The 22406-nt window shown below is 39.9% G+C and overlaps 2 protein-coding genes across 15 annotated transcripts in view; one reads left to right on the top strand and one right to left on the bottom strand.

Annotated features, from left to right (window-relative positions):
- AKAP3 (A-kinase anchoring protein 3) overlaps window positions 1-5709 on the top strand; it is a 33517-nt gene extending 27808 nt beyond the window's left edge. For all 6 annotated transcript variants that reach the window (XM_047740850.1, XM_047740849.1, XM_047740851.1 and 3 more), the window contains one exon: window positions 4529-5709. In XM_047740850.1, the coding sequence (XP_047596806.1) occupies window positions 4529-4684 (156 nt within the window). In that variant the 3' untranslated portion in view covers window positions 4685-5709. The remainder of the gene's footprint in view (window positions 1-4528) is intronic.
- A 354-nt stretch (window positions 5710-6063) lies between these two features.
- DYRK4 (dual specificity tyrosine phosphorylation regulated kinase 4) overlaps window positions 6064-22406 on the bottom strand; it is a 55336-nt gene continuing 38993 nt past the window's right edge. For 7 of the 9 annotated variants that reach the window (XM_047742705.1, XM_047742706.1, XM_047742707.1 and 4 more), the window contains 4 exons: window positions 14265-14325; window positions 10393-10522; window positions 7248-7423; window positions 6069-6561 (listed from right to left, as the gene is read on the bottom strand). In XM_047742705.1, the coding sequence (XP_047598661.1) occupies window positions 6317-6561; window positions 7248-7423; window positions 10393-10522; window positions 14265-14325 (612 nt within the window). In that variant the 3' untranslated portion in view covers window positions 6069-6316. Of the gene's footprint in view, window positions 6562-7247; window positions 7424-10392; window positions 10523-14264; window positions 14326-22406 lie in introns of all 9 variants that reach the window. The other 2 variants (XR_007129581.1, XM_047742710.1) reach the window with 2 other exon arrangements.

The raw sequence follows: 22406 nt of genomic DNA, 5'->3' as shown, positions 1-22406 counted from the left end.
AAATGTGGCTCTTTTACATCTAGCTCTTCACACTTAGCATAATGTTTTTGAGGTTAACCCATTTTGTAGTATGTATCAGTTCACTCCTTTTTATTGCTGAATAATATTTGATGAAATGGATATACTGTGTTTTGTTTATCCATTCACTAGCTAATGGGCATTTGGATTGTTTTTAGTCCTTTGCTCTTATGAATAATGCTCCTATGAGTATTCACATACAAGTCTTTGTGCGGACGTATGTTCTCATTTCTCTTGGCTAACAAGGAGTGGGGTTGCTACATCTGAAGGTCAGTATAATTCCTACGAAACTGCCAAACTTTTCCAAGATGGCTGTACCATTTTACATTCCCACTAGCGATTTATATGGACTTAAATTTCTCCACATTCTCATCAACATTATTTTGTTGTTGTTATAGCTGTTATAATGGTATCTCACTGTAGATTTAATTTGATAGACATTAAAATGACTTAAGAAGGTTGAACATCATTTTGTGTGCTCATTAGCCATTCATAGATACTCTTTTTCTATGTTTTTTTTTAGATTTTATTTATTTGACAGAGAAAAAGATCACAAGTAGGCAGAGAGGCAGACAGAGAGAGAGGGGTAAGCAGGCTCCCTGCTGAGAAGAGAGCCTGATGCGGGACTCAATCCCAGGACCCTGAGATCATGACCTGAGCTGAAGGCAGAGGCTTAACCCACTGAGCCACCCAGGCGCCCCCATTCATAGATACTCTTTGGTGAGTTGTCTGTGCACAGCTTTTGTCCATATTTTGACTAGGTTGCTTTCTTCTTCTTATCAAGTTATAAGAGCTCCTCGTATATCCTGAAAAAATATTCCTTATATTAAGGAATTAAGGAAAAGAGAATTCCTTATATATTCTGGATGCAAGGCTTTTATCAGGTATATATGATTTGCACACATTTTCTCTTAGTCTGTGGTTTGTCTTTTTATTCAATGGAGTCTTTCGAAGAGCAGAAGTTTTTAATGATAAAAATATACTTTATCATTTTTTGCCTTTATTGCTTGTATTTTTTATGTTATATCTAATAAATTCTTATCTAACCAAGTGGTTTTCAACTGGAGGCAGTTTTGCCTCCAGGGGACATGTGGTAATGTCTGGAGACATATTTTGTTGTATCAGCACTGAAGGGAGTTGCTACTTAGGTCCAGTGGTAGAGGCCAGGAATGCCACTAAGCATCCTAGAATGCTCAGGACAACCGGCAACGAAGAATGACTTGGCCCATAAGGTACATAGTACAAGATTGAGAAACCCTGACCTAACCCAATGCCATGAAGATTTTCTCCTTTGTTTTCTTCTAAATGTTTGATAATTTCAGCTTTTATGTTTAGGTCTGTGATCCATTTTGAGTTCATTTTTGTGTGTAACTAGGTAGGCATCTAAGTTCATTTTTTGCATATGGATATGCAGTTGTCTCAGCATCATTTGTTGGAAAGACAATTGGATATCTGGCCCTTTGAATTCTCCTTCCCTTTATAAAATATCAATTGACCATAAATGTTGAGGTTCCAGCTTTCTTTTGATTAGTGTTCCAAGGATACAAATTTTTTTTATTATCTTACTTGTAACTTACTTGTATCATTTGAAGAGAGTTTTTTTGTAGGTAACATATAGTTGGGTCATTTTTTTTTTAATCCATTCTGACAGCTGGTGTGTTTATACCATTTACATTTTAGCCTTATTATTGATATGTTTGGATTTGGGTCCACTGCTCTCTCTAATTTGTTTCCTTTTCCCCTATTTGTTGCCTTCTTTTGGATTATTTAAATTTTTTTTTTAGTATTCCATTTTAATTTATCATGTTTTTGACTCTATGTTGTTTCTCTAGGGATTACAGTATACACTCTGAACTTTCCAGAGTCTACGTAGAATCAATAGTTAACACTTAAAAGGTAGTTTTTAAATCTTACAAATACATAGGTCTCTTTACCTTCCCTCTTACATTGGGGTTATTTTATATAACCTTACGTGTATTGAAAAAAATCCTTGGACAATATTGTTTTTGCTCTTAACTATAAAGCATACAGCCTTACCTCATTTTATTTCACTTCACTTTATTGGGCTTTGCACATATTGTTTTCTTTACAAATTTGAAGTTTTGTGGTAACCCTGTGTCAAGCGCGTCTATTGGCACCATTTTTCCAACAGCATTAGTTCACTCCATGTCTCTGTGTCAATTTGGGTAATTCTCACAATATTTCAAAATTTTTCATTATTATATTTGTTATGGTTATCTGTAATCAGTGATTAAAACCAACTGGACACTCAGATGATGGTTGGCATATTTTAGCAATAAAGCATTTTTAATTATGTACATCATTTTTTAGACATATGCTGTTGCACACCTAATAGTGTAAACATAACTTTTGTATGAACTGGGAAACCAAAAAATTTGACTCACCTTATTGTGATATCACTTAATTGTGTGGTCTCGAACTAAACCCACATTATCTTCAAGGTATGCCTATATTTTAAAGAACTAAAAAAAAAAAAAATAGCTTATTTATAATGAGAGTTTTACTGTTTCTGTTGTTTTTCATTCATTCCCGATGTTCCCAGCTTCCTTCTAACATCATTTTCCTTCTGTCTAAATAATTAGAACACATTCTAAGTTTTCTTTAATCTGAACATTCTTTTGGACCTTATTCCTGAAGTAGAGTTTTTTTTGTAGAATTCTGATTTGGCAGTTCTTTTTAGTGCTTCAGAGTGTTGTTTCATTTCCTTCTGATTTCCATGGTTTCTGATCAGGAATCTGCTGTCATTTGAATTGTTCTCTTATAAATAATGCAGCGTTTTCTCTGGCTGCTTTCATATTTTTTTCTTTAATTTTTAGCAATTTGATTATGACAGGTGCTAAAGTGGATTTCTTTGGATTTATCTTATTTTAGGCTCACTGAGCTCTTTGAATTTGTCAGTTATATCTTTTGGCAAACTGGAGAAACATTTATCCATTATTTCTTTTTTTTTAAGATTTTATTTATTTGACAGACAAAGATCACAAGTAGGCAGAGAGGCAGGCAGAGAGAGAGGGGGAAGCAGGCTCCCTGCTGAGCAGAGAGCCCAGTGCGCCACCCCCAGGACCCTGAGATCATGACCTGAGCCGAAGGCAGAGGCTTAACTCACTGAGCCACCCAGGCGCCCCTCATCCATTATTTCTTTAAGAGTTTTTTCTGCACCACCCTTTTCTCCTCTCCTGGGATTCTAATGACATAAATGTAAGACCTTTGGTATTCTTTCACAGGCCCCTGAGCTCTTATTTTTTCAAAGAGGTTTAACTGAAGAAAGTTTAATCACTCATGTTGTTCAATGTGGTGGTGGTGGTGGTGGTTGTTTTTCTCTACAAATCGGTCTTTAAGTTCACTGACCACTGACTTTCCTCTCTTATCTTCATTCTATTTAGTCCATTTGGATTTTGTGTTTTTTAGTTCTAAAATTTTCATTTGGTTCTTCTTTTATCTTTCTTTCTTAAGACTTGGTCCTTCCATTTGTTTTAAGAACATGCATATGTACTTTCAGTCTTATGGAAACATCCCTTTTGGAAAAGCTCCTAATATTTGGCCTGTTTGTTTTCCTTTTCAGTCTCCGAGAGTCAGGTGCAGAATACACAAAATAAAAATCTGGTTACTGGGACGCCTGGGTGGCTCAGTTGGTTACGCAGATGCCTTTGGCTCAGGTCATGATCCCAGCATCCTGGGATTGAGTCCCACATTGGGCTCCTTGCTTGGCAGGGACCCTGCTTCTCCTGCCTCTGCCTGCCACTCTGTCCGCCTGTGCTTGCTCTCGCTCCTCTCTCTCTGACAAATAAATAAATAAAATCTTTAAAAAAAAAAAATCTGGTTACCTAGAAGAACGCCAGTGTACTGTGTTCATATGGCTAGAATGTTTGCTTTGGCTCATTTTTCCCATTTCGAGCTTGGCGCGAGAGCTAACATAGGGTTCCCAGACCTGGGCGTGCATGTTGCTTCTGCTAATTTCTAGCACTGTATTACTGACAAGTCTCTCCACCTCACTGGGCTGCACCTTCCAGGGCCTGAATGGATCTCTGAGCTGCTTTCCTGCTCTAGCATTCTAGGCTGTCTGTTCTGTGGGGCCTGGAAAGCACCACATGCATTTATCCTCTGGCTATTTCCCCCTTGCCCTTGTCTGGCTTTGGGACGATGATGGAGACTGTTTTGTGACATTACAGTGAACTTAAGAACTTTAGAATTCTTAGAAAACGGGAACCACCATTGACCAAACACCCACTGGAAGCAGCAAAATTTAGTCTTAGTGGGAAATTTTATGTTCCCTATGATGGCCAGGTGGATGCTAACATCTCTTCTTTAAGGATGATAGTACTCTCTTCTGTCTGACAGGCTGCATACTTTCCAGGTATGGAGGTCGTCTTAGCATCACTGCAGTTTTCCAAGGTCTGCCCAGCCTCTTTGTTCTAGCCTTGGCAGGCCCTTTCTGGTCTGCTCCAGGATGCTCTGCCCCTCTACTACTGCTTTTCTTTCCTTTTCACAGCTACTTCAGCTCTCGGCTGCTGCTGTGGACAAAGGACGCAGCGTAGGTGAGGTCCTGCAGTCAGTGCTGCGCTATGAGAAGGAGCGACAGCTGGATGAGGCGGTGGGAAATGTTACTCGACTGCAGCTGCTGGACTGGCTGATGGTGAATCTGTAATCGGCGCCCACCTACTGCTTTCCCCCTCCCCCTCCCTTAGTACCTCCACAGCTCCGCTCTCCATATCCTTACAGAGCCCTAACATTATCTTCATACCACTCACATCAAAGACATGTCATCTTATGCTAGCCACTGGATTTTGCAGATTTTCCTGTCCATGCAAGCAAGGACACAAGATTAAAAAAATTACAATTAAAGGGCTCCCAGTGTTTGGTTTCCTTGGGATCCAATGGGACAATGAGGTAAAGAAACTTCAGGGATTAAAAAATTATCAGATGGATAGCAGAAGAAAAATAATGCTGTCCTGAGAGGCCCTGGCTAAGGTCATTCATCCTATTTCTAGGTATCTGATCTAGTCCACAACTTGAAGATCCCCTGCCTTAAAGTGTTCCTAAGAATAAGCAGTTACAATTTATTTTATAACCATGTAAATCACAGCATATTCTCTCTTCAGCCTAAATCATTCTAATTATGATATTGAGGACATGGCTACTTCTCCTGTCTCTGTAGAGTTGCAGAACACTTGTCTCCCTCTACTTTATCCATGGTTGAACATAGCTAGTGTCAAAAAAGATCCAGAAGATCTGAGTTCTATTGCCAATTCTGTACTTTTCTGGCTCTAGGACCTGGGACAGGTCCTAGGAAGTCACCTGTTATGACACTTCTCCCATTTAATATCCATATCACCCCACTTAAGAGGGCGTTTTCTATTCTTATCCTGACCTTTCTGTGGAGTTTTATATTTTTTATCTTTCTAGAAACTTTCTCCTTTGGTTTCTAATTTTTGGGTTGTTTTGTTTTGTTTTACATCTCTTGGGGATTCTAGTTAACTCCGTCACCCCCAGCATATTTATCTTTCCTACTTTCTTTTGACCCTTTGCTATTCTCATTCTGTTTTACCTCTCCTGGGTGATCTTATCCAAACCCACTGCTTCAATTATCTGGTGTCCCTCCTTCATGAAATATTACACAGTAATTAAAATAAAAACTAGAAAGCCAGGTATATTTTCCATGTTGTTTATGAGGTTATGATCCTTTTTTTTTAAAGATTTTATTAATTTATTTGACAGATCACAAGCAGACAGAGAGAGAGGAGGAAGCAGGCTCCCCGCTGAGCAGAGAGCCCAAAGCAGGGCTCGATCCCAGGACCCTGAGATCATGACCCGAGCTGAAGGCAGAGGCTTAACCCACTGAGCCACCCAGGCGCCCCTATGAGGTTATGATCTTAAGAAGTTTCTTATAAAATTGTATCTGTTCTATAATTAGAATCATATAGAGATTATGAAAAACTAGTTTTTCATTTTCAAACAAGAATTCTAACAGGTTAGCTGTCTTGGGGAAAAGAAAAAAAATTTAGAGTTCTGTTAGTGACGCTATGACGTTGAGTGCTTACCCCTCCACCCCCATATACATACATCATTTTATCTGGTTCAGGGCATAAGGAGGGAGTGTAGGTGCAAGGACATGCTCATCTCTCATAATAGGAATCATGCTAACTGGCCATGTGAATAAAGTTTTTTTTTTAAACAAACCTTTATGCATTAAAAAACAATCTGAAATATTGTACAATATAAGTGCTGTCTCTAATACAAATCATTGGTGGAAAGGAACAGGACACACTTTCAGCAAAGGTCATACAATAGGTGGTAAAATATTCATGTTCTTGGGTGATGAGTTTTTACTTTGTTTTCCTGGGGAGGTCTTGGACTCCTCTGGTCCAACAAATGCCTCTGGCTTTCCGGAAGTTTCTGTTAGTTGAGGCAGCGGGACAACTTCAACTGCCTGCTGCAGAGAGCCCTGCTGATCACCCGAATTCTGAACCTGTTTAGTGAGGCCACATTTTATTTTGTCTGTAGTGTCTTCTTTGATGATCAGCTCTGCCGAAGGTGAGAGAAGTCAGAAAGAACACTCAGATGTGAATTATATTCTCCCCATTAGACTGTAAATCACTTTGGGAAAATCCTGGTTGTAATGATATGAAAACACACATTCTATGTGCTTTACAAATGAATAATGCTTAGACTAATGCCAGTGCTTATTCTAAGCACTTTACATTTATTAATTTCTCTGATCCTTTCCACAACCATAGAAAATAGACATTATTCCCTTTCTCATAAATGAAAAAACTGAGACACAGAGTGGTTAACTAAATTGCCTAAGGGCCCACACATGGTAAATGGTAGAGCCAGAATTTAATCCCAAGCAACCTGACCCCAGTGACCATAAACAAAACCATGAGGCCATATTGTATATAAAAGATACCTGCATAATGCTGTACCCTGCCTGATAAAAATTCAAAAGGTAGTTATAGGTCGGGCAGAGGAGGACACAGTGAAAGGAAAGAAAGGAGGAGAAAGGGAATTGAAGATAGAAGAAAAGTGGAAATTCGTGATGATAAGGGGGCAAGAAAGAAGCAAACCCACGAGTCTCCTGAAACAGGTTAATCTCACAAGTGAGAAATGGCTGGCTAGTAGTGATGTAGTCAGAATAATTGACAGGAATCCTCTAGAGATACCCAAGCCCTGGACTATAGGAGGAAGACTGGCTATTTGAAGGGCTGTACCTTTTACATCCAAGTGATGATGCCCTTGAACCTTGGCCTTCTGAGTCTCAGAGGGGAGACAGAGACTGGCTTTCCTCAGGGTCTGGGGCCTGGACCGTGGTTTGAGATTCCGTGGCTCATGAATCCAAGCATGCTTGAGGGCCTGGTCAGGGGTCATGCGAAGAGAAGGTTCCCATCTATATAACAAAGCCCAGCATGGGTTATTGTTTTGCTTCCCTTTCTAATGTTGAAAACATTTAAAAAGACCCCCAAAAAAAACCTAAATAAGATATAATAAAAATAGTTCATTCTTAACCCATTTAAACCATATTATAACTCAAAGATATCATCGTAGAACAGAGATTACAACATATAAAAGTGTACCTGGAAGCGATTATCAAGACAATCTTTGTGAAATTTGCATGTCAAACCAGGGAATATATTAGAGCCCAAGTCTTCCAGAGTTCCTAGGATTTCTTGCTCAAGAAATATAGAAAATCTTAACCATATCTTAACCAATCTTAACCATCTCAATAAACTGAGATCAAAACAAAGAGAGGCTTAATTTCAAGTTCCAAACTACAAAATCTGGGCCTTCAAATATATCATACACAACATTACAGAGTGCTAGAATATTAATATTATAAGGAGATTTGGGTATAATCCAGCCAAACAAAAGGCATCTGACAGAACCTTCAACATTGAATCTTGCCATTCTGGAGTATTTTTAGTGACAAGGAGCTTAGTCACAGAATTAGCTATTCCAATCTTGATAAAACCAATTCTTCAAAGTTCGTTTTTACTGATCCAAAATTCATACTTCCCAGGAACTTTTACACTAGTAACTTTGACCCAGGTTCTAATTTTACCCATTAACATTACAATAGTCCTCCCTCACCCGTGGGGGAATGCATTCCACCCCCGTGGATGCCTGAAAGCACAGATAGGATAAAACTCCACATATACTATGTTCTTTCCTATACATACATACCTATGATAAAACTTAATTTATAAATTAGGCACAGCAAGATATTCACAATGATAACTAATAATGGAATAGAACAATTATAACAATATACTATAGTAAAAATTATGTGAATGTGGTCTCTCCCTCTCAAAATATCTTCTAGTGCTGTACTCACCCTTCTTATGATGTGAGATGATAAAATGTCTATGTGATGAGATGAAGTGAGGTGAATGACAGAGGCTGGGTAATGTAGTGCTAGGCTAGTGGTGGCTTTCTGACGACATCAGAAAGTCCATCTGGATCTGGACTGCAGTTGACCACGGGTAACCGAAGCCACAAAAAGCAAAACTGGGGCAGAGGTGGGGGGTGCCTATTGTATACAGAATGAGACAACTAATCTTTTATGTCACAATCGTCCAACTATCCAAATACTTGTACATCACTACTAAGTGTGGTCCTTTAATAGGGTTGTCACCTTCCTAGATAGGAAATTTCAGCTGTTGTCTTACTGGTGTCCATCATGCTGGGAATAGCTTCTAACTGCAGGTAGGTGGCATTAATATTCTAGATTTATAAGGTCATAAGCAACTCAAGCTCCCAGTTCTTTTTCAAATGAACTGCTGCTGAGCTATAACTCCCCTCTCCTGAATTTCTCAAGTTGGCCTACAAAAACTTGACATAGGACTTTACATATACCCCTATTAAATTTAACTCAAAATGTTTAGTTTATCATTCCAAAAATTTGCTAATTAGAGGAAAAAAAGGATAAGGTAATAGGCCCCATTAGCTTGATCACCTCTTGCAAGTTGTAAGCAACCAGCCCCTCACACTAAGAAAGAAAATTTCTTTCTTGGTTCTGAGCTGTGATCTGGATGGTTGGGGTTTCTGGATAATTCATCTCCGTCTCAGTAGTGAGTTTCTGTCACTTGTTAATGCACATTCATTCTGTAGCCTCAGCAAAAGGCTGGGGCAGGGGGATGGAGGTAATAGGATCCTCCTCTAGCTCCATTCTTAAGATGAGTAGCAGGACTCTCTAGTTGGGAAAACTTCCAGCAGTACTTGGTGGCCTATCTGCTGAGCCAGTAGCTTAATTTCCAGAGTGCACAAATACAAGAAGAGTATGTGGCTAAAACTACTCCATCCCACTGGAGGTATGAGAGAATATAAACATATGGTTTCAAAAATGCTCAACAATTATAGGATTGATACAGCTAAAAAGGCACCTTAGGAATACTTCATTATAAGGAGAAAGAAACTGAGGCCCAGAGAGAGACAATGACTGACCAAATATCACGTGGCTAATCTATTTGCCATTTAGTGGAGACACACTTGCAAAACCTCTTTTAAAAGAATGACAAGAGCTAGTGTTTTTGAAACACTAGGTATTATTCTAAATGCTTTATGTACTATTCCTTTTTTTCACTATAACTTCATCGAAATACAGAACCTAATTTCTAAGAGTCAAAACTAGCATATAGATTCTAAAAAAAAAAAAGCTGTACATAGTAAATGCTTTATAAACCATCCCTTCCCTAATCCTTTAATCTAGGCTGTGAATCCTAGGGGAAGGAGGGGCGGAAACCATACACTGGGTGTGTATGCAAACAGTTACAACATGCAAGAGGTTTACCTCAGTTCCTGAAGCAGAAGCTATTTAGAACTGGCCTACAACTTTGCTGCCCAGGCAGTCTGAGAACAAGAAGGCAAACTCTATCCACACACTAGTCCAGGGTAAGTCATTGAGCCTCAGCTTCCACATCTCAAAACGGAGCAAATCCTCTGCCCTGCTAATCACCCAGGAACAGAAGAGAACAGTCTGATGAGGGAAAGTATTCTACAGACTCTCAAGCTCTATGGTCAGTATTTTTTATTTTTATAACTATGTTCCAGCCCCAGACTTTTCACCAGCAAATATGTGGGAAAATACAGTGTTTTAAGAGGAAACCCAGGGGCGCCTGGGTGGCTCAGTGGATTAAGCCGCTGCCTTCGGCTCAGGTCATGATCTCAGGGTCCTGGGATCGAGTCCCACATAGGGCTCTCTGCTCAGCGGGGAGCCTGCTTCCCTCTCTCTCTCTCTGCCTGCCTCTCCATCTACTTGTGATCTCTCTCTGTCAAATAAATAAATAAAATCTTAAAAAAAAAAAAAAAAGATGTTCTATAAGAGGAAACCCAGAGGCAAAGACACCCTTGCAAACTCACACCAAACACCTTCTGAGAAAGTCCAGGAAGCTGGTGTCGTAGGTTTTCAGCACCACCGTGAGATCCTTGGAATCCGGGTATCTTTTTTTCCCCCTGTTGTTGGTCATATTTTTAGGAAAACCTTTGGAATCTTTAGAGATACAACATTCTGTGTTTAGTTCCATGTGTTAATATACATTAGTCACATCAAGCTGTTCACTCAACCATGCTGTTTCTTGGAGGGGTCTTTGCAGCTCTAGATCTGTCCTACACTAGCCCCCTCCTCCACACACATGACTTCCATCTCAGACGGAAAGAGTCCTATGTAGATTATACAATGGATGCAATTAAACTTTACAATTTTCCCCCCATTCAATATGTTCTGAGCCTCCTTCCCACCTCCCCAAATCAAATGGCTTAACCTTAACCAGGGTACAATAATAATTATAATGAATAATAATAATATAATAATAATAAAATAAATCTGAAGTGACAAAACCACTCAGCTCTGAACAAAAAAAGGTATTGTCTATTCTTGGATTATCTATGCCATTGTTCCTTTCCCACTAACCCAATAAATTAAGAATATGGAAGTACAGTAAGAAAGTCATTGTAGGAGAATCATCTGCTTTCAGAACTCTTTTATAAGCCACACAAGCAAATTAATCTCATTACTTTTTTATAGCCACATCAAAATTCTGTCCATAAATTGGAATGATTAAACTTGGTTTGTTGCTTAAGACACAGCTTGGAAATGACTTCTTTCAGTTATTTTGATTGATTAAAACTCTCACCAAATGTATTTATCATGCCTAGAAAGAAGTCCTGGAGATAGCTCCAGAAGTTTCCCTAAAATATTCTGTGCAATGCTTTGAAGGTGAGGTCACTCGTCTGGACATCATGTTCAGAAAAGTTATGCATGTTTAGAAAAAGTGACCACTTATACTCACACCTTGTAAATCTGCATATGGATGGATGTGAATATACACACACAGTTTGTTTACACGTTATACTGACACCTCACAAAAACTCAGTGGGGTTCACATGACATATTCTAGAAGGTGCATAACGAAGCCCTTCTATTACTTTTGTAATCAGTGCAACATGTGGGGCCTCAAAAAGAACATCTGCTCACACTGAATTCCTAGAAGAGACCACGAATTTGTATATATGTGTATAGACAAACATGGGTATGTGTATTTACAGACATAAAAATGAGCTGGGAATATTGCATAGGGCATAGGTACTGTGAACTCCTACAAACCCCTTTTCCTTTTTGACTATGACACCAGTGCTCCCATTGGATCCTATGTTGCTCTTTTACAAAAGACTGAATATTCAGGCTCACATGCTCCTAAAGTAATCACTATGTAATTGTATTTCTTGTACAAGTTTTCCTCACCTCTCTGACACTCCCCCATATTTAATAAATCTTTATCTCTCCATCCCCTTCTTGTGACCTGGAGCACCTAAATATCTTACTGCCTTTGAAGCAACATCACTTTGCTGCTAACAGGGGGTGTAAACTACAAGTAGCTGGGAGTTGAGGAGCTGTTGGCAGCCCAAATCTGGGGAAGGGAGAGTCAAGAGTTGAAGTGAACTAAGTGTTTCTCAAACTTATAAGAATCACAAAGATCATTCGTCAAAAACATACAGACTCTTCCACCACACCTCAAATCTGCTATATTATAGGTTACACAGGAAGATCATAAAAATTAGCATTTTTTCGTGTCTCCAACTGATTCTTATAATCGCATAAAGTTTGGGCAATGCTGAAGAAGATGCCCATCCCGATAAAGCCCTTTCTTATGCAGGAATTGAAGTCATGTGGATATTGCTATCAAAACCACATTATTCTAAAGCCTCACTGATGATAAAAACCATTCTCTATGAACCAGACCCTCTTACCAGATGCCCTATATCCCTTTACTTTCAGTGTCCTTCACAATGTATAATCTTAAATTTAATGTTCTAGGCTTAAGATGTAGCTCTTCCCACAATGCCTTTGGCAAGAGGGAACAACAATGTTCTCTTTTCTTTCCCTAAATCCTTTGAAATTCAGAAGGTTAAATTAGAAGTGGTAAATGCTAAAAGCATATCTGGGGTTAAAAGGCCAGTTCCATTGTTCTATGTATGTTACAAACAAGTCAGCTAGATCTTCCTGCCTGCCATCAGACTACTCTAGAAGAAGGGTTAGTGCATGGGCACTGCTCAAAGACAGCCAGGATGCTGACTGTGCCCAAAGGGAAGGTTTTGAAGCTCCAACCATGACTACAAGATGATGTCTCAACGATTTAACCATTAGAATGCCAAGTGATAACCAATCAGAAATGATGATAGCTTTGGTACTGAAACAGGGTCATGGAGGCCTCTCTGCTTGCCTGGGCTTAAACTTTTAGTTTCTGGATAATGGTGTGTCCAACAGGTCCTGGGAAAGAGGCCAGGGAACCTGTCGCTGTGGAAGGGGCTTTTTACCAAATGATGCAGAAGTAGATTACATTTTAATCCCCACATGACTGAACTAATGTATACTGACTGACCATCAACATGACTAAAACCTTTTTGTCCATGAATCCCCCATTAGGGTATTTTTAACTCTTTTATTTTATTTTTTTTTCAAGATTTTATTTATTTATTTGAGAGCGAGACAGTGAGAGAGAGCATGAGGGAGGAGAAGGTCAGAGGGAGAAGCAGATTCCCCTTTGGAGCTGGGAGCCCAATGTGGGACTCGATCCCGGGACCCCAGGATCATGACCTGAGCTGAAGGCAGTCATCCAACCAACTGAGCCACCCAGGCGTCCCTTAACTCTTTTATTGATAGGGCAAGCTGTGGAAAGAAAGTAAGAGATTTGCCCCATTTTGAAGGCACTCTTGAGTGGAAATAAGAGATGAGAGGGCTAGGAATGATGGCAATTCCATAACCAATAGAAGCCTATGAACTATCCTGATGAGACTGGGCTGGTCAGAAATGTCATTCCAGATGGTGCAGAGCCCCATCTGTGTCTATCTCATGTCTGGCTTCACTCCACTTGGCCAAACTTCTAGTCACTATGGATTTTTCTACATAATAAACCCTTAGGTTTTTGTGGGTCTTTAAAAGGATTTTAGATATGGGACTGACTTTATCTATTTGTATAATGCCCTGGAAGCCCTGCCTCAGTTGGACCTTGTTGATCTACCTGTCCATCTCATACAGCACCAGTCAAATAGAAAGGCAGAGGATCAGAAAATCCAGAGCCTGGGAACTATGATGTGGGGTGGGCAGCATGGGGCAATGGAGGAGGCTTAATTCCAGCAATTAGGTAACTGTCCTATACATAACTAGCAAGTCACAACATGTGCACAGCCAAACTGTTCTAACAGCCTTTATTTACCCATTTTATAGAAAAGTTGTGATGATTCTGGCATAGAAAAGATTTGGAGGATTAAGAGATTTTCAGCAGGAAAGAATGATGTTTCAATAATCATAAAATGTAGCAAAGAAATTTCCCACTATTCTTAGAAAGAAGCTTCTGTTCTTTGACTTCCCTGCACAGTACATAGTGTGAAGGGGCAAGCTGCTTGCAGAAGTAAGGAGAATTTACAGGAAAGGGCATCATTATAGGCTTTGAAGTTTCAATTTCTGCTGATAGATCTTCTGAGCAGGAACCTGGTCATTTTTACGCCAAGACCTCCTTCCCAATGTGACTCCCCCATCCCATTTCCATCGTGCTTTCTGGTACCACTTCACAGCAGCTTTTTCCTTTTCTAGCAGAAGTTCCTAGTCACAGCTTGCCTTTGGGATGGGCCAAGGGCAAGAGCACTGAATGATGTTTAGGTATGGGGGGGTACCTCCAAGGTCTATGAGACTTCATCATCACAATTGGAGAAAGAGCATTAGACCTGGGACTTACCAAAGAATGTCTGTCTCCTGGAAGCCGTCTGAATGAAGTGGGTTGGTGGCAGGCCCAGCACCTTCAACAAGTACAATGCAGTGGGTTCACTCTTGTGGAGTCACACATTAGAGCTGGATGGGACTTTGGCCAAATTTTGCTTCTACAGATAAGGATCCGGGGATATTAAGTGATAACCTCAAGCCAATGAGAAAAAGGACCAGCGCATAGGACTTCTGACTCCTAATTTAGGGCTCTTAGAGTATCCAGAGCATCACTATCAGTCATGTTATTCTAAATAAGCATTAAGACCAACTGGAGGTAGCCAACTTTTTTTTTATTGTTTTTTAACTTTATTTTTTATAAACATATAATATATTTTTATCCCCAGGGGTACAGGTCTGTGAATCGCCAGGTTTACACACTTCACAGGAGGTAGCCAACTTTTAATGGCGGCCAGATCTCAGTGTCAGAATAAATAAACCATTGTATGTGCTGACCACCCTTGAATTAAGGAATGACATATCCCAACTCTGAGAAGTGGAAATCACCAGATGAGTATCAGTCCACTATATGAGAAAAGAAATGTGCACCACCTACTTATTCACCTTTACCCACTGCAGCCTATAGGGATACACAGAGACAGAGCACAGGTGTCATCCTCAGCCCTGGGTTACCTATCCTCAGCTGGGTTCCCAGCCACATCCATGCACAACCCTATCCTATCCTCCTCCTCCTCCTCAGTCTCAGTGACACTGAGATCAGGAGGAAGCTGAATCAGTTCTGGGCCAGGGGTACCTCAACCCAGATCCCATACTCCCCCATTCTTCTTGGTATTAGAAACAGGATTAGTTCAGGAATGCTTCATTAAATCATTCATCATCAACCTTAGAAGCCAAGTACTCTGATCATCTCATTTTAGAGTGGTCCAGAAGAGGGGAACTGACTTGCCCAAGAGAAAGGGTTCAGACTAGGCTCCATTTTCATGATTCCCAAGCCAGTGTTCATTCCATCATAGATATCATTTATAACTACTATCACCTAAATTATTTTAATACTTATTAGTTTCAATCATGAAATGAAAGTATGTTTAATAATTCTCAAGTTTATGTGTGTGTCTCTCTGACCAGCTGTTCCTTTGAGTCGATCTAGAAAATAGAAATTTGGGATGGATAGATAAACAGATATTAGATAGATAATTAGAGAGACTAACATACACACACACACATGCATATATATATACATATGTATATGTGTGTATATATATATATATATATATATATATATATATATGGAGAGAGGGAAATTAGATCTTTGTTCATAGTCAAAATATCTTTGTTCACTGGTATAATCCTAAAATATGAAATTCCTAATTTTTTAGGGTTATTTTCTCCTGTTTTGTCTAATTTAGTTCCATAACACAATGCTTTTAAGAATAATACATAGTAAATCATCATACAATGAGTCTTTTTTTAATATTATATTAGTCACAACACAGTACATCATTAGGTTTTGAAGTAGTGTTCCATGATTCATTGTTTGCTTATAACACACAGCGCTCCATGCAATCCATACCCTCCTTAATACCCATCACGAGGCTCACACATCCCCCCCACCACACCCCTCCCTTCTAAAACCCTCAATTTGTTTCCCAGAGTCCATAGTCTCTCATGGCTCATCTCCCACTCTGATTTCCCTCCCTTCATTTTCCCCTTCCTTCTCCTAGTGTCCTCCATGCTAGTCCTTATGTTCCACAAGTAAGTGAAACCATATGATAACTGACTTTCTCAGTTTGACTTAGTGAGTCTTGGAAAGACTTCTTATTGGAAGATATTCTTTCCAGAAAGCTGGGATAGTGAATGACTACTGACTGAACAATACATAGATTTGGATAGGTGTCATCTCTGGTTTTTACATTTGAAAGACTGCTATAATAGTTTCATTTTAAAATGTCACTATTCTAGCAGAAAGAGAAATTAAGAAAACAATTGCACCAAAATAATAAAATACTTAAGAATAAACTTAACCGGAGGGGAGGAGTCAAGATGGCGGAGAAGTAGCAGGCTGAGACTACTTCGGGTAGCGGGAGATCAGCTAAATAGCTTGTCTAAAGATTGCAAACACCTACAAATCCAACAGGAGATTGAAGAGAAGAAGAACAGCAATTCTAGAAACAGAAAATCAACCACTATCTGAAAGGTAGGACTGGCGGAGAAGTGAATCCAAAGCGACGGGAAGATAGACCGCGGGGGGAGGGGCCGGCTCCCGGCGAGCGGCGGAGCAACGGAGCAAAATCAGGACTTTTAAAAGTCTGTTCCGCTGAGGGACATCGCTCCAGAGGCTTAACTGGGGTGAAGCCCAGGCGGGGTCAGCGCGGCCTCAGGTCCCGCAGGGTCGCAGAAGGATCGGGGGTGTCTGAGTGTCGCAGAGCTTACCGGTATTAGAACGGGGAAGCCGGCTACAGAGACAGAACCAAGGAGTGACTCTCAGCTCGGGGTTGCCTTGAACCAGTCGCAGGCTCGGTCAGCTCGGAGCGCGGCCGGAGGCCAGGGTGGCGGGAGTCACTGGGCGCTGTTCTCTGAGGGCGCACTGAGGAGTGGGGCCCCGGGCTCTCGGCTCCTCCGGCCGGAGACCGGGAGGCCGCCATCTTCATTCCGGTCCTCCGGAACTCTACGGAAAGTGCTCAGGGAACAAAAGCTCCCGAAAGCAAACCCGAGCGGATTACTCAGCGCGGCCCCGGGTAAGGGCGGTGCAACTCCGCCTGGGGCAAAGACGCTTGAGAATCACTACAACGGGCCCCTCCCCCAGAAGATCAACGGGAAACCCAGCCAGGACCAAGTTCACCTACCAAGGAGTGCAGTTTCAATACCAAGGAAAGCGGCAGAATTCCAGAGGAGAAGAAAGCAAAGCACGGAACTCATGGCTTTCTCCCCATGATTTTTTAGCCTTGCAGTTAATTTAATGTTTTTTTCTTTTTCAATTTTTTTTTCTTTTTCTTTTCTTCTGCTAAATTTTTTTAACTTTTACCGTTTTCTTTTTTAAAGTTTTTTAAATAGTTTATCTAATATATATATATATATATTTTTCCTCTTTTTATATTTTTTCTTTATCGGCTTTCTTTTTTTTAATAGTTTCTTTTTTTTTTTTTTCTTTCTGAACCCCTTTTTATCCCCTTTCTCCCCCCTCACAATTCGGGATCTCTTCTGATTTGGCTAAAGCATATTTTCCTGGGGTTGTTGCCACCCTTTTAGTATTTTACTTGCTCCTTCATAAACTCTTATCTGGACAAAATGACAAGGCGGAAAAATTCACAACAAAAAAAAGAACAAGAGGCAGTACCAAAGGCTAGGGACCTAATCAATACAGACATTGGTAATATGTCAGATATAGAGTTCAGAATGACGATTCTCAAGGTTCTAGCCGGGCTTGAAAAAGGCATGGAAGATATTAAAGCAACCCTCTCGGGAGATATAAAAGCCCTTTCTGGAGAAATAAAAGAACTAAAATCTAACCAAGTTGAAATCAAAAAAGCTATTAATGAGGTGCAATCAAAAATGGAGGCTCTCACTGCTAGGATAAATGAGGCAGAAGAAAGAATTAGCGATATAGAAGACCAAATGACAGAGAATAAAGAAGCCGAGCAAAAGAGGGACAAACAGCTACTGGACCATGAGGGGAGAATTCGAGAGATAAGTGACACCATAAGACGAAACAACATTAGAATAATTGGGATTCCAGAAGAAGAGGAAACAGAGAGGGGAGCAGAAGGTATATTGGAGAGAATTATTGGAGAGAATTTCCCCAATATGGCAAAGGGAACAAGCATCAAAACCCAGGAGGTTCAGAGAACCCCCCTCAAAATCAATAAGAATAGGTCCACACCCCGTCACCTAATAGTAAAATTTACAAGTCTTAGTGACAAAGAGAAGATCCTGAAAGCAGCCCGGGAAAAGAAGTCTGTAACGTACAATGGTAAAAATATTAGATTGGCAGCAGACTTATCCACAGAGACCTGGCAGGCCAGAAAGAGCTGGCATGATATATTCAGAGCACTAAACGAGAAAAACATGCAGCCAAGAATACTATATCCAGCTAGGCTATCATTGAAAATAGAAGGAGAGATAAAAACCTTCCAGGACAAACAAAAACTGAAAGAATTTGCAAACACCAAACCAGCTCTACAGGAAATATTGAAAGCGGTCCTCTAAGCAAAGAGAGATCCTAAAAGTAGTAGATCAGAAAGGAACAGAGACAATATACAATAACAGCCACCTTACAGGCAATACAATGGCACTAAATTCATATCTCTCAATAGTTACCCTGAATGTTAATGGACTAAATGCCCCAATCAAAAGACACAGGGTATCAGAATGGATAAAAAAACAAAACCCATCTATATGTTGCCTACAAGAAACTCATCTTAAACCCGAAGACACCTCCAGGTTTAAAGTGAGGGGGTGGAAAAGAATTTACCATGCTAATGGGCATCAGAAGAAAGCAGGAGTGGCAATCCTTATATCAGATCAATTAGATTTTAAGCCAAAGACTATAATAAGAGATGAGGAAGGACACTATATCATACTCAAAGGAACTGTCCAACAAGAAGATCTAACAATTTTAAATATCTATGCCCCTAACGTGGGAGCAGCCAACTATAGAAACCAATTAATAACAAAACCAAAGAAACACATCGACAAGAATACAATAATAGTAGGGGATTTTAACACTCCCCTCAGTGAAATGGACAGATCATCCAAGCAAAAGATCAACAAGGAAATCAAGGCCTTAAATGACACACTGGACCAGATGGACATCACAGATATATTCAGAACATTTCATCCCAAAGCAACAGAATACACATTCTTCTCTAGTGCACATGGAACATTCTCCAGAATAGATCACATTCTTGGTCCTAAATCAAGTCTCAACCGGTATCAAAAGATTGGGATCATTCCCTGCATATTTTCAGACCACAATGCTCTGAAGCTAGAACTCAATCACAAGAGGAAATTTGGAAAGAACCCAAATACATGGAGACTAAACAGCATCCTTCTAAAGAATGAATGGGTCAACCAGGAAATTAAAGAAGAATTGAAAAAATTTATGGAAACAAATGATAATGAAAACACAACGGTTCAGAATCTGTGGGACACAACAAAGGCAGTCCTGAGAGGAAAATATATAGCGGTACAAGCCTTTCTCAAGAAACAAGAAAGGTCTCAGGTACACAACCTAACCCTACACCTAAAGGAGCTGGAGAAAGAACAAGAAAGAAACCCTAAACCCAGCAGGAGAAGAGAAATCATAAAGATTAGAGCAGAAATCAATGAAATAGAAACCAAAAAAACAATAGAACAGATCAACGAAACTAGGAGCTGGTTCTTTGAAAGAATTAATAAGATTGATAAACCCCTGGCCAGACTTATCTTAAAGAAAAGAGAAAGGACCCAAATAAATAAAATCATGAATGAAAGAGGAGAGATCACAACGCACACCAAAGAAATACAGACAATTATAAGAACATACTATGAGCAACTCTACGCCAACAAATTTGACAATCTGGAAGAAATGGATGCATTCCTAGAGACATATAAACTACCACAACTGAACCAGGAAGAAATAGAAAGCCTCAACAGACCCATAACCAGTAAGGAGATTGAAACAGTCATCAAAAATCTCCAAACAAACAAAAGCCCAGGGCCAGATGGCTTCCCGGGGGAATTCTACCAAACATTTAAAGAAGAACTAATTCCTATTCTCCTGAAACTGTTCCAAAAAATAGAAATGGAAGGAAAACTTCCAAACTATTTTATGAGGCCAGCATCACCTTGATCCCAAAACCAGACAAGGATCCCAACAAAAAAGAGAACTACAGACCAATATCCTTGATGAACACAGATGCAAAAATTCTCGCCAAAATACTAGCCAATAGGATTCAACAGTACATTAAAAGGATTATTCACCACGACCAAGTGGGATTTATTCCAGGGCTGCAAGGTTGGTTCAACATCCGCAAATCAATCAATGTGATACAACACATTAATAAAAGAAAGAACAAGAACCATATGATACTCTCCATAGATGCTGAAAAAGCATTTGACAAAGTACAGCATCCCTTCCTGATCAAAACTCTTCAAAGTGTAGGGATAGACGGCACATACCTCAATATTATCAAAGCCATCTATGAAAAACCCACCGCAAATATCATTCTCAATGGAGAAAAACTGAAAGCTTTTCCGCTAAGGTCAGGAACACGGCAGGGATGTCCGTTATCACCACTGCTATTCAACATAGTACTAGAAGTCCTAGCCTCAGCAATCAGACAATAAAAGGAAATTAAAGGCATCCAAATCGGCAAAGAAGAAGTCAAACTATCACTCTTTGCAGATGATATGATACTCTATGTGGAAAACCCAAAAGACTCCACTCCAAAACTGCTAGAACTTGTACAGGAATTCAGTAAAGTGTCAGGATATAAAATCAATGCACAGAAATCAGTTGCATTTCTCTACACCAACAACAAGACAGAAGAAAGAGAAATTAAGGAGTCCATCCCATTTACAATTGCACCCAAAACTATAAGATACCTAGGAATAAACCTAACCAAAGAGACTAAGAATCTATACTCAGAAAACTATAAAGTACTCATGAAAGAAATTGAGGAAGACACAAAGAAATGGAAAAATGTTCCATGCTCCTGGATTGGAAGAATAAATATTGTGAAAATGTCTATGCTACCTAAAGCAATCTACACATTTAATGCAATTCCTACCAAAGTACCATCCATGTTTTTCAAAGAAATGGAACAAATAATCCTAAAATTTATATGGAACCAGAAAAGACCTCGAATAGCCAAAGGAATATTGAAAAAGAAAGCCAAAGTTGGTGGCATCACAATTCCGGACTTCAAGCTCTATTACAAAGCTGTCATCATCAAGACAGCATGGTACTGGCACAAAAACAGACACATAGATCAATGGAACAGAATAGAGAGCCCAGAAATGGACCCTCAACTCTATGGTCAACTCATCTTCGACAAAGCAGGAAAGAATGTCCGATGGTAAAAAGACAGCCTCTTCAACAAATGGTGTTGGGAAAATTGGACAGCCTCATGCAGAAAAATGAAATTGGATCATTTCCTTACACCACACACGAAAATAGACTCAAAATGGATGAAGGATCTCAATGTGAGAAAGGAATCCATCAAAATCCTCGAGGAGAACACAGGCAGCAACCTCTTCGACCTCAGCCGCAGCAACATCTTCCTAGGAACATCACCAAAGGCAAGGGAAGCAAGGGCAAAAATGAACTTTTGGGATTTTATCAAGATCAAAAGCTTTTGCACAGCAAAGGAAATAGTTAACAAAACCAAAAGACAACTGACAGAATGGGAGAAGATATTTGCAAATGACATATCAGATAAAGGGCTAGTGTCCCAAATCTATAAAGAACTTAGCAAACTCAACACCCAAAGAACAAATAATCCAATCAAGAAATGGGCAGAGGACATGAACAGACATCTCTGCAAAGAAGACATCCAGATGGCCAACAGACACATGAAAAAGTGCTCCATATCACTCGGCATCAGGGAAATACAAATCAAAGCCACCATGAGGTATCACCTCACACCAGTCAGAATGGCTAAAATTAACAAGTCAGGAAATGACAGATGCTGGCGAGGATGCAGAGAAAGGGGAACCCTCCTACACTGTTGGTGGGAATGCAAGCTGGTGCAACCACTCTGGAAAACAGCATGGAGGTTCCTCAAAATGTTGAAAATAGAACTACCCTATGACCCTGCAATTGCACTGCTGGGTATTTACCCTAAAGATACAAACGTAGTGATCCGAAGGGGCACGCGCACCCGAATGTTTATAGCAGCAATGTCTACAATAGCCAAACTATGGAAAGAACTAGATGTCCATCTACAGATGAATGGATAAAGAAGACGTGGTATATATACACAATGGAATACTATGCAGCCATCAAAAGAAATGAAATCTTGCCATTTGCGACGACGTGGATGGAACTAGCGGGTATCATGGTTAGCGAAATAAGTCAATCGGAGAAAGACAACTATCATATGATCTCCCTGATATGAGGGAGATGAGATGCAACATGGGGGGTTGAGGGGGTAGGAGAAGAGTAAATTAAACAAGATGG

The sequence above is a fragment of the Lutra lutra genome, chromosome 8, assembly GCF_902655055.1.
Source record: "Lutra lutra chromosome 8, mLutLut1.2, whole genome shotgun sequence".
Taxonomy (NCBI): domain Eukaryota; kingdom Metazoa; phylum Chordata; class Mammalia; order Carnivora; family Mustelidae; genus Lutra; species Lutra lutra.
Note: the sequence above shows the minus strand (reverse complement) of the source record. Positions and strands in the feature narration are given on the sequence as shown.